This window comes from Tachysurus vachellii, chromosome 7, assembly GCF_030014155.1.
Source record: "Tachysurus vachellii isolate PV-2020 chromosome 7, HZAU_Pvac_v1, whole genome shotgun sequence".
Taxonomy (NCBI): Eukaryota; Metazoa; Chordata; class Actinopteri; order Siluriformes; family Bagridae; genus Tachysurus; species Tachysurus vachellii.
Window position 1 is genome coordinate 29,808,364 of NC_083466.1, and position 12,681 is coordinate 29,821,044.

At 43.7% G+C, this 12,681-nt stretch overlaps 2 protein-coding genes across 2 annotated transcripts in view; one reads left to right on the forward strand and one right to left on the reverse strand.

Moving 5' to 3' along the window:
* Positions 1–4,802: 4,802 nt before the first annotated feature.
* Positions 4,803–5,978, forward strand: LOC132849150 (gap junction gamma-1 protein-like). The gene has a single exon (XM_060875377.1). It carries the CDS (start codon positions 4,803–4,805, stop codon positions 5,976–5,978), a length of 1,176 nt encoding a protein of 391 aa, XP_060731360.1.
* Positions 5,979–7,333: 1,355 nt separating this feature from the next.
* thoc1 (THO complex 1) overlaps positions 7,334–12,681 on the reverse strand; it is a 10,058-nt gene continuing 4,710 nt past the window's right edge. The window contains exons 6-16 of the mRNA XM_060875527.1: positions 12,397–12,531; positions 12,203–12,303; positions 11,132–11,198; positions 10,632–10,682; positions 10,476–10,546; positions 10,300–10,395; positions 10,146–10,211; positions 9,949–10,032; positions 8,603–8,750; positions 8,437–8,518; positions 7,334–7,891 (exon numbers count right to left, since the gene is read on the reverse strand). Coding sequence (XP_060731510.1) covers positions 7,614–7,891; positions 8,437–8,518; positions 8,603–8,750; positions 9,949–10,032; positions 10,146–10,211; positions 10,300–10,395; positions 10,476–10,546; positions 10,632–10,682; positions 11,132–11,198; positions 12,203–12,303; positions 12,397–12,531 — 1,179 coding nt within the window. The 3' untranslated portion in view covers positions 7,334–7,613. The remainder of the gene's footprint in view (positions 7,892–8,436; positions 8,519–8,602; positions 8,751–9,948; positions 10,033–10,145; positions 10,212–10,299; positions 10,396–10,475; positions 10,547–10,631; positions 10,683–11,131; positions 11,199–12,202; positions 12,304–12,396; positions 12,532–12,681) is intronic.

Here is a 12,681-nt window from a genome sequence, read left to right on the forward strand (position 1 = left end):
GAGTATATAAGCTGAATGGGGTGGGGGTTGGGGGTGTAGTTTGGGTGTCCAACAAGTTTGCCAACATCCAAAAAAAAAAATTAAAATTCCACCTCTTTCACAAGAAACGGTTGTGGTTTTCACCTACAATGAGGAAGAACTAAATAAAGTGTTTAAACAGAACAGAAATAAGTGCCCATTCTTTTAAGAAAATAATTAAATAAATAAAAACTCTGGGTTTCAAACTCTAATATATGGAAATAATAAATGATTTAAATAATTTGCATGAAATTTGCATAATTATAAACAAAGCCTAAATTTGGTATTAAATGAAACAAATCATTTTTTTAAATGGGTGAAACATGAATTAAATACAAAGAATTCTTTCATATATATGTGTGTAAATTCCTCATGTGACCTGTGTGATTATTCACCTGAGAAGTTCACAGTGAGCTACAAACATTCGCACGTGAATCAGTCTGGACTTGTGAGAGAGGAAGTGTATCATTTTTATGACGTAGCACAAAAATGTTGTAAGAGCATGAATGAGTGCGATGAGGATGACACACTGATTAGGGATTTGGACTCATTTAGTCTGAATGCAGTTAAATGCTTAAATATAATTGGTCAGAAAAAGTGAATTGTTTCTGTGTTATAGAAATTAACACTTTATTAATATGCTGTTTCTTATATGTTATTGTTTCCATAGTAACAGCTCACTGACCTGAAAGAAAAAAAATGAAAAACAAAAAACCACCAACCACATTATTATCATCTTTGTCATGGTCAGTGGGATATAGAGTGTCATAAGGACTTTATAAGAATGGAAACCACAGAGGAAGAGATGGGGGGGGGGGGTGAACAGGAAGTAGATGAGGTCATGTATTTATATGACCAAGCTGAATTATTACGCACTTCCCTTTTATTATTACAATATGTCAATCTGGAAATTATTCCTTAGTCAGAAAGAATGTCATTTTATCTTCTATTCATGACTCAGATTATTTATTTATTTATTTATTTATTGCATCATAGAAATAGTGCAAACTGGTTCAACTTGAGCTCCAAGACATTATCATAAGATTAATAAAATAACATATCAGTATCAACAAAGATCAAAATCAGATGGTTTTAAAAACATAAATCTACAAACACATTTAATAAGAAAACAAATCTAGTTGAAACACTACACAGTCTGAAAACGCTAAGTGAAATAGATGATGGAAAGCATCAGAAAAAAATTATGGGTAAAAAGAAATGAGTGGACAGTAATGGATGGATAGATGGATGGATGGATGGATGGATAGTTGTATGGGTGAATATATATATATAAAAAAACGACATAGTTAAAGCAGAATAGGTTTCAGTTTATTTTGTGTACTGTTCATCCTACACTGGGACACAGAGGGCCTACAGATTTACACACATAATGTCATTTAATCAAAAGATGTGAAATAAACATTGTCTCTGTCTGTTTTCTGTTTATTTAAAGACAGAAACAACCATAATATGATATGAGAAATAATTCCAAATGCTACACAACTAACATACTAACACTACACTGTTATATATACCAGATATCTATATTAATATTAAAGGGTGCCCAGGAAGTGTAGAGAGCACACACACACACACACACACACACACACACACACACACACACACACACACACACACACACACAATGGGAATTCCATCTCTTTTCATTGAGTCAGCACATTTGAGTCATGAAGCTCATCTCGACTCTTTTGGCTCCCAAATGATACAAATGTTATATATATATATATATATATATATATATATATATATATATATATGTATATAAATCAAATTCCAAATTCCTTGCGTGTGTCAACTCACTTGGCCAGTGGTTCCCAACCTATTCAACCATATTCAACAATATTCAACCATACGGAAGCGTATTGCATTCACTTGAGGAAAAAAATCTACTCTGTTTTTCTGAATTAACGACTTAATTATGTCAAAATTATGAATAATTGTAATTATTCTGATCTGCTTGACGTTGCTGTGTTTCTCCAGGATCAGTTGAACCGATATGGTACTGTATGCTTCACAGATATAAGATGATGCATCTGAAATGCATTCAGGCTTGTTATGTAGTGACACAAGAGACAATCAGGCAATTGTTGAAAATACTGGATCTCCATGGAGTGTAACTGAGGCGCCGGAATCGTCTTCGGAGACGTTTGTATCATAATCCAGAACTTTTTATGACATGTTGATTCATATGATAAACTCAAACCATATGGGATCTGCATCAATGGTGCAATCGACGGGTTTTCACTAATGGTGATACGGCTACCGTGAAGCAAACAGACCATATCGGTTCAACTGATCCTGGAGAAACACAGCAACGTCAAACAGATCACAATGTTCTTTTGGTTTGAACAGTAAAATAAACAGTAAAGTAAAATAAAACCGGATTAAACTTGAAAGGCGGGACATGTTTACTTCCATGCAATCCACATTAAGTTGTTAATTCAGAAAAACAGAGCAATAAACTTTTTATTCATGAAAAATTATCTCATAATTTTGAGATAATTAAGTCGTTAATTCAGAAAAACAGAGTAGATTTTTTTTCCTCAAGTGAATGCAATACGCTTCCGTACAACCAGACGTATTTCTCAGACTAAATATAAAGACATAAAGCCTCCTCTAATGTACTCACAGCAAAGTAGCCAGGTATAAAAGGTCAAATTCATGACATCCATTCAAATGACCCCATCAGCAGTAAACAAAAATCTGTGTCCACTCAAGTGTCATACGTAAGTGCACGTCTTTACGGTATCACGTGTAATTCACACACAGTTTCACGTCGGATCGATGATATGGCAGAAGACGTTAAAACAACTATTGCTTCGCATAAAATCCGGCGATTTCTACGCTTTACAAATCGACGAAACGACCGATGTAGCTGGTTTGGCTCAGCTGCTGGCATACGGTCCGGTTTATTTATAATGGTATTTTCCAGAGACAGACAATGCAAACAACTGGATTCGCCATCGTAGTGTGTGAGTGTGTGAGTGAATGAGAGTGTGTGTGTGTGTGTGTGTGTGCCCTGCGATGGGTTGGCACTCCGTCCAGTGTGTATCCTACCTTGATGCCCGATGACGCCTGAGATAGGCACAGGCTCCCCGTGACCCGAGGTAAGCGGTAGAAGATGAGTGAATGAATGAATGAATGAATGAATGGACTCGCCATCCATTCTCTGCCTCCCCACAGCACACCTGCCCATTTCTGAGCAAGAGAGTGTCATTAAAATCTCTATGAGTGGAGCTTTGAACATTGAGTTTACACAAACATCACTAGCAGATTTCTGGATAGCCTTGTGTGCATAGTATCCTGTCTTAGCAGATCGAACAAACATCAAATATCGAACAAATATCGACACAGACTCTGTATCAGGGGCGACTCTACCTGTAGGATTTCATCTTTAAGGGGGTTTTAGCCCTCAGTGAGGATTTAAAACAAGAAGAGTTTTATATTATATATTATATGACTACACAGTAAGCCAAAAGTTATGGTATTATTTAAAATGGCAAAAGTGGACACCAAAATTTTATGCATGATGTAATGATGTCAGTCTTGAATCAGATCAGTTCATGTATGTGTGTATTCTCTACAAACAGTGTGTCCAATGAATGCAGTCATTAATAAACTAATATTCACAAAGACCAAATCAATAAATGTTATTTTTATTTAGTATTGAATGGATTGTTTGCATTAATATTTTGTTTGTGCTATCAATTCAATTCAATTCAAGTTTATTTGTATAGCGCTTTTTACAATGGACATTGTGTCAAAGCAGCTTTACAGAACATAAACATAGAACAGAATATAAACATAAGGAGTAATATAAAGAATTAATATAATTCATTCATTCACTCATTTTCTACCGCTTATCCGAACTACCTCGGGTCACGGGGAGCCTGTGCCTATCTCAGGCGTCATCGGGCATCAAGGCAGGATACACCCTGGACGGAGTGCCAACCCATCACAGGGCACACACACACACTCTGGCTAAAGTGGGGTGGCTAAAGGTTAGAGAGTCTGACTCGTAACCCGAAGGTTGTGGGTTCGAGTCTCGGGCCGGCAATACCACGACTGAGGTGCCCTTGAGCAAGGCACCGAACCCCCCAACTGCTCTCCGGGCGCCACAGCATAAATGGCTGCCCACTGCTCCGGGTGTGTGTTCACGGTGCGTGTGTGTGTGTGTGTGTGTGTGTGTGTGTGCGTGCGCGCACTTTGGATGGGTTAAATGCAGAGAACGAATTCTGAGTATGGGTCACCGTAATTAACTGTATGTCACGTCACTTTTTTTTTTTAAACAATTTATTTTAGTTTGCTGAATTGTAAGGATAGTTTGTAAGGATCTTTTTTATTATCATTTTTTTCTTTAATCTGTAAATCTTGTAGATCTTAAGATTTTTTTGGTTGTGAATTGAATGATTTTTTTTTCTCAAGAGAAAATACACAGCATGGTTTGTACTGTATGGTTTATAAAGATAAGGATATGTGGTGGTGAAGTGGGCGGAGTTTAAAGTCTTATTGAGATTCAGAGCTGTTAGAAGTGGACAAAAACACCATCAGTGGAATAAACACATTCTGTGGAGTTGGTATATTTTTATCACTAAAAATAATTTATTACTAAAAAAATTCTAAATGTTTTCAATTCATTTTTAAAACATTGTGTAAAACCTGGACACAGATGAAGTATTAATCCCAGTTCTCTCTCTCTCTCTCTCTCTCTCTCTCTTTTTCTCTCTAGATTTCTGTCTGCAGATCATAGCTGAACTACCAACATGAGCTGGAGTTTCCTTCATCTACTGGATGAGATCCATAACCACTCCTCATTCGTGGGGAAAGTGTGGCTGATGATCCACATTGTGTTCCGCATTGTGCTGATGGCGGTGGCTGGAGAGTCCATCTACTCTATAGAGCAATCCATGTTCACCTGCAACACCCAGCAGGCAGGCTGCAACAACGTCTGCTACAACTCAGTTTCTCCGCTTTCGAACGTCCGCTTCTGGGTATTCCAGATCATCATGATTTCCACACCGCCTGTCATGTACCTTGGATATGCCATCCACAAATTCGCCCGTTTCTCTGACGATGACCAGGAGCATATGACGAAACGGCACCGGAGGATTGTCAGAAGCAGATGTAGGGATGTGGATCAGATGGAGGAGTGTGACGATGGTGGTGACTGTGATGACATGGAACCAATGATGTACAGAGAGGAGCTGGAGCTTCAGGAAGCCGAAACAGGGATGGAGAACAACACAAGAATAGATCAAACTAAGCAGGATGGCTGTTGCAGGATCATTCAAGAAGGTCTGATGAAGTTTTACATCCTCCAGCTCTTATCACGTGCCATTTTAGAGGTCTTCTTTCTGGTGGGTCAGTACCTGCTGTATGGATTCCATGTCAGTCCCACATATGTGTGTGATGAAATTCCCTGTCCTCATCGAGTCGACTGCTCTGTGCCTAATCCCACCGAGAAAACCATCTTCCTGCTGATCATGTATGTGGTAAGCAGCCTCTGTTTGCTGCTCAACCTCTGCGAGATGTTCCATCTTGGAATTGGCCCTTTCCGGGACATGATCAGAAGACGACGGATCCGTGACCAGGGTGGTCTTCACTCCTGTGCTTTTCCATATGCACGTAATATTCCGGCCTCACCTCCGGCATACAACTTTGCTGTCCAATCCGAGAACCAAAATGGTGTCGTCTGTTATGAACAGAATCAGAACAGCACCCTTCCTCAGCAACCGAACCACAGCAGCGTTGCCTTACACACCCAGAACCAGTACCAGGAGCAGCTGCACATGGCCATTAGGACCAACAGCACCAAAAGCAGCAGCCCAGCATCAGAGCAGAACCGAGTCAACTTGGAACAGAGACAGGGAGCAAGGCCTAAAGCTGATATGGAGAAAAGTGGGACTGTGAAGAATTGGAATACTTCATTGTGGATTTAGATTTCAATTCTGACTATAATATTTATTTATTTATTTATTTATTTATTTATTTGACTGAAATGATCCGTACAGGAGCTAAGACAAAAAATGAGCAAAAAAGCAAATCATTATAAAAACACAGTGTCGTATCACATGCCGTAAACAAGATTACAAAATAATCACATTTTAAACAATGGAAATAAAATGTACACAACACATCAAGGGAGGTTTATTAATAACTAAACCGCCGACAAATCAGCTCCAGAATCAATGAACATACTTCAGTGTTTAAGAATTAAACATCAGGTTGTTCTTTAAGAGTGATCAGATTTATGTAATACTATAGTAATACAAATGTGTTTTTTTAGTACTGTGTGTTGTACCGTGAAAGGTTTAGCTCCGTTTCACATGGAAGACGTTCAGTTCTCTCCAGCGCTGGAAAGCTGATCCTATATTAAAACGTCCTACTTCTTGCCTTATCGTTGCCTTTTCATTTTTATCCGCCATGTCAATGGTTCAGTCGCTTTCTGCTAATGTCACACATGCGCACTGAACACTCTCTCCGCCCACATTGACAAGACACACCCCTTTCTGCTCATTGGCTACACGTTTGTTTTGTTTGTCAGCCCAACTCAGTTTTCTGAAGCATTTCTCAAACAACGTGCACCCCACCTTTAATATGTTGAACTGAGCAGACGGTTGTGAAATCCCAGGGCCACCAAGCTGATGCTGAGGAATGTCTCAACTATGCTGATGTATTAAAAAAGATAAATTTAAGTCGCTCAGGATCAGGGTGTCTGCTTCTCGAAGCACTTCATCACAATGGGTGTGTGCGCGTGACGAGACGATAGTCATTGAGGCAGGACACTGAAGACTCCTTTGGCACGGGGACGATGGTGGTTGTCTTGAGGCACCTAGGAACAATGGCTCTGCTCAGGGAAATGCCAGTGAAGACATCCGCTAGCTGTTCTGCACATTCTGTCAGGAATGTTGTCTGGTCCAGCAGCCTTCCGTGGGTCAACTCTGCCTAGAGTTCTCATGTCGGCCGTGGATAGACAGAGTACCTGGTCATCGGGGGGGAGGGATGGTCTTCCTTGCCATTCAGGAAGGAGGTCCGTTCTGCACCTCAAACCAGGTGTAGAAGTCATTCAGTGCATCTGGGAGGGAGGCATCTCTATCACAGGCAGGTGAAGCTGTCTTGTAGTTCATAATCGACTGTATGCTACGGGTTTGGAATTTGTTTGTTTTTTGTAGTTTCTCCTCTAGTTCTCTCCGACCGTGCCTGCACTGACGCTAACACCACTTCTGTATAATTATTGACTGATGGTTTTTTCTCTAAAGATATCTGTGATCTAAACACAATAAAAAGATGCAGATGGTGTTGAACCGTGTTAATGCAACATGACTGATGTTTATTTGCAAATACATCAAATATGTACAAAACACCATGTGGGAAGGGGAAAAAAATTAAAATATGAGATACGCTAATCTGCTTTTAGCACAGTGCTAATGAAAGCACAGTCACTAGCAAAGAGCTCAGTGTCAAACACAACGTGCAGACCGATGAGGTGCATTTAGCTCCACCCCCTTGATTAAAGAACTCCCGTTCCCATACGTCAGCTAACAGACGGATCGTTAGCACTGTGCTAAGTGAAGTCATGTTTCACTGAAGCCCTGTGCGATGCTAGCGAAGCCAGCGGTGTTCAGTGCCGTGACCAGGCTCTCCATGGTGGCCTGGGCATCCTCCCGGTCCTGCCAGGACACCAGCATCATTTTGGCCTGAAGCTCAACGTCGTCACTGTCTGCTTCGATCTCGCGAATCTCCACCTCCTTCACATCCAGGTGAGGCGCGAGCGACTTCCACTGAGCCCCGAGCTTCTTGGCGATTTCGTCCATCTGACTGTTAGTCACCAGTTTGCTCTGAATACTCGGACCTGAGACGGAGAAAGACACCGAGCCGGCTTTAATACTACAGAGAATTTCTGCTAGGAAAAAAAATATAAACCTAGAACAATTAAAAAAAAAAAATCATAAAAATAAAATTTACAACAGAGTCATAAAGTATGAAAAATATTTGCTTTGTGGAAAACTCAAAAACCTTGTTAAAAAAAAAAAAAAAGAACTGAATATTTGACTAATTAACCAGAGATAATTTTCATTTTTTTATGAATTTTCAATCATCTGATTTCATTTTTCAGGGTTGAAATCTTTTTTAAAATAAATAAATGAACAAATGATTAAATAAAGGTGTGTGTGTCTGTGTACTGACAAATAACCTAAAACCTGTTTCCTGAGCCATGCTGGAGAAGACCACGTCCATGAGGGGACGAAGGGATCGGACTATGCTGATCTCTCTCTAGGTGAAGCTCTGGTGTGTGTGTGTGTGTGTGTGTGTGTGTGTGTGTGTGTGAGAGAGTGTGAGGGTGAGGGTGAGGGTGAGTGTGAGTGTGAGAGAGAGAGAGAGAGAGAGAGCGCTTACTGTCATTGCTCTCCTTCAGCAGATTGTCTCCGCTCTCGTCCTCCTCCTCTCCAGTCTTTATCTCCTCAGACGGGAGATCCTTCTGTTACAAAAAACAAAAAGACGTAAGATAAAGTGTGTGGTGTGTGTGTGCAAGAACGTGTGTGTGTGTGTGTGTGTGACTCACAGGAAGTTCCTTGGCCAGTTTGATCACCATGTTCTCTAGATAATCCTCCAGACTCTTGAACTGCTGATTTGTGGGCTGGAAGAAGTGTGGACTGCGGCGTGAGAGAAGACGGAGAGCTCGCCAGCCGTAATTTGAGTTCCTCACCACCCTAAACACACACACACACACACAGGATGTGGAAGCAGGCTTGAGTAGGTTGTAGAATATTAAATAAATAAAGTAATATTAAAGTTAGATAAGATAAAAACATTAACAGCACATAGTACTTAACATTCACAAGACCAGAATGAGAATTCAATAACAGATCCATGTGAATGAAGTGCACTAGGTAGTGTGCGCATGTGTGAAGCGTACTAGGTAGTGTGCATGTGTGAAGTGCACTAGGTAGTGTGTGCATGTGTGAAGCGCACTAGGTAGTGTGCATGTGTGAAGTGCACTAGGTAGTGTGTGCATGTGTGAAGTGCACTAGGTAGTGTGCATGTGTGAAGCGCACTAGGCAGTGTGCGCATGTGTGAAGCGCACTAGGCAGTGTGCGCATGTGTGAAGCGCACTAGGCAGTGTGCGCATGTGTGAAGCGCACTAGGCAGTGTGCGCATGTGTGAAGCGCACTAGGCAGTGTGTGCATGTGTGAAGCGCACTAGGTAGTGTGTGCATGTGTGAAGCGCACTAGGTAGTGTGTGCATGTGTGAAGCGCACTAGGTAGTGTGCGCATGTGTGAAGCGCACTAGGCAGTGTGCGCATGTGTGAAGCGCACTAGGTAGTGTGCGCATGTGTGAAGCGCACTAGGTAGTGTGCGCATGTGTGAAGCGCACTAGGTAGTGTGCGCATGTGTGAAGCGCACTAGGCAGTGTGCGCATGTGTGAAGCGCACTAGGCAGTGTGCGCATGTGTGAAGCGCACTAGGCAGTGTGCGCATGTGTGAAGCGCACTAGGTAGTGTGTGCATGTGTGAAGCGCACTAGGTAGTGTGCATGTGTGAAGTGCACTAGGTAGTGTGTGCATGTGTGAAGTGCACTAGGTAGTGTGTGCATGTGTGAAGTGCACCAGGTAGCGTGTGCATGTGTGAAGTGCACTAGGTAGTGTGTGCATGTGTGAAGTGCACCAGGTAGCGTGTGCATGTGTGAAGTGCACTAGGTAGCGTGTGCATGTGTGAAGTGCACTAGGTAGCGTGTGCATGTGTGAAGTGCACTAGGTAGTGTGCATGTGTGAAGTGCACTAGGTAGTGTGCATGTGTGAAGTGCACTAGGTAGTGTGCATGTGTGAAGTGCACTAGGTAGTGTGCATGTGTGAAGTGCACTAGGTAGTGTGCATGTGTGAAGTGCACTAGGTAGTGTGCATATGTGCGTACTTGTACTGATCCTCCACCATGTTGGCTGGGTCTGCCTGCTCGATGGCCTCCTCAAAAAAGTCCTCCAGGGACGGCATAAACTCCCTACGCACACACACACACGCACGCACACACACACACGCACACAGTCAGCAGTTACCTGAGACCTGTAGACTATCATGGTTTAGATCACGAGGTCTAAAGCCGTGGACACACACCTGCTGTCGGATTTGCACGCCTCCATGTTGTCAGGATTGAGGTTCCACAGTCGTGTCAGTTCATCACTGGGATGGAGAGAACAAGCGCATAAGTCTAACAGGTTGTGGACACTGAACCTCTGTCCACACCACAGAAACACAGCTCGGTTCTTACTTGCCCATCAGGATCTTACGCTCTGGTCCTTTACCCAGGAAGTCCTCGGGTGCTGCTCGTTTCCTGCTGGGTCGCTGTGGTTTGGTCTCTGTGGGTCTGAGAGAGAGAGAAATAGTCTGATCTGATACTGTGTGTAAATCTGGGCTGTGTGTATTTGGTGTAAGAGAAGCCTCTACCTTTCTTTGACAAAACTTGGACATCCCTCGTTCTTCCAGGCGTTCCAGTTTTCCTCTGTGTTTAGAATGTGCTGTAAAACCAGTGGAATCACATGTGACCCAGTGTCTGGAAAATCCAGGGCTGATTTTATTAGAGATGATCAAGTGAGATCTTACCTCCACCATAGCAGCAAACATCTCACCGTCTGGAGGAGTTTCTCTGAGTAACTTCACAGAAAATATCATGTTACACGGAGTCAAACAGACAGAAAAAAAGAAACAGGAGAGACAGGCAGGGACGAGGGAGAGAGAGAGAGAGGGACAGGCAGGGACGAGGGAGAGAGAGAGAGAGAGACAGGCAGGGACGAGGGAGAGAGAGAGAGACAGGCAGGGACGAGGGAGAGAGAGAGAGACAGGCAGGGACGAGGGAGAGAGAGAGAGAGAGACAGGCAGGGACGAGGGAGAGAGAGAGAGAGAGAGACAGGCAGGGACGAGGGAGAGAGAGAGACAGGCAGGGACGAGGGAGAGAGAGAGAGAGACAGGCAGGGACGAGGGAGAGAGAGAGAGAGACAGGCAGGGACGAGGGAGAGAGAGAGAGAGACAGGCAGGGACGAGGGAGAGAGAGAGACAGAAAGTTAAAGACACACACATTATATAGTAATGACTAAGACACAAACCTGATATACAAGCTTTGTAGTCTCCTCCATCCAGGACGTCTGATCATCACTAAGGACACAATTGGAGCTGAGAGAGAGAGAGAGAGAGAGAGAGAGAGAGAGAGAGAGAAGGGGATATTTATGAAACCTGCATGACCAAATTAGCAAACAAAAATTAGTGTGAGCGAGGACCGGTAGCGTGAGCGAGGACCGGTAGCGTGAGCGAGGACCGGTAGCGTGAGCGAGGACCGGTAGCGTGAGCGAGGACCATTAGCGTGAGCGAGGACCATTAGCGTGAGCGAGGACCGGTAGCGTGAGCGAGGACCATTAGCGTTAGCGAGGACCATTAGCGTGAGCGAGGACCATTAGCGTGAGCGAGGACCATTAGCGTGAGCGAGGACCATTAGCGTGAGCGAGGACCATTAGCGTGAGCGAGGACCGGTAGCGTGAGCAAGGACCGGTAGCGTGAGCGAGGACCATTAACGTGAGCGAGGACCATTAACGTGAGCGAGGACCATTAGTGTGAGCGAGGACCGGTAGCGTGAGCGAGGACCATTAACGTGAGCGAGGACCATTAGTGTGAGCGAGGACCATTAACGTGAGCGAGGACCATTAGTGTGAGCGAGGACCATTAGCGTGAGCGAGGACCATTAGTGTGAGCGAGGACCGGTAGCGTGAGCGAGGACCATTAACGTGAGCGAGGACCATTAACGTGAGCGAGGACCATTAGTGTGAGCGAGGACCATTAACGTGAGCGAGGACCATTAGTGTGAGCGAGGACCATTAGCGTGAGCGAGGACCATTAGTGTGAGCGAGGACCGGTAGCGTGAGCGAGGACCATTAGTGTGAGCGAGGACCATTAGTGTGAGCGAGGACCATTAACGTGAGCGAGGACCATTAGTGTGAGCGAGGACCATTAACGTGAGCGAGGACCATTAGTGTGAGCGAGGACCATTAACGTGAGCGAGGACCATTAGTGTGAGCGAGGACCATTAGCGTGAGCGAGGACCATTAGTGTGAGCGAGGACCGGTAGCGTGAGCGAGGACCATTAGCGTGTGTGTGCTCCATTAGTAGTGTGCTCCATTACTCACCTTTTGAACTTGACCTGACCTTTGAGGTACTGGAAGTGGATGAGGTACTGCAGCAGGATGTGACGTCTGAAGTTACTATCACTAAGCTGCAGATCCATTAGCTGCACACACACACACTCCTGTTAGTCAGCACTATAGTTCTGAATCTTTATAAGTATTAAGCCCTGCTCTGTATTTAACACTACGTGGTTCACCTTCTCACTGGTCAGGAACTTTGCGAAATAAACATGTTCGCCTCCAGCTGTATGCATCTCCTCCCGCTTCCTCCTGGAGGCCTGAGTGTCGTCCAGCTTGAAGCTCTTAAACACCGCCAACGTCTCGTCCGAGTACTGAGGGGACAGAGACGTGCTGGGTTACTGCTGAACATACACCATGCTGACATTTTCCCAACATGAGAAGAAGCCGTCAGATCAAACAAGATGACGGAAAGGGAGCTGAAGCATGACGTCCAGTTCACGTCACAGTGTTAATCACCACAC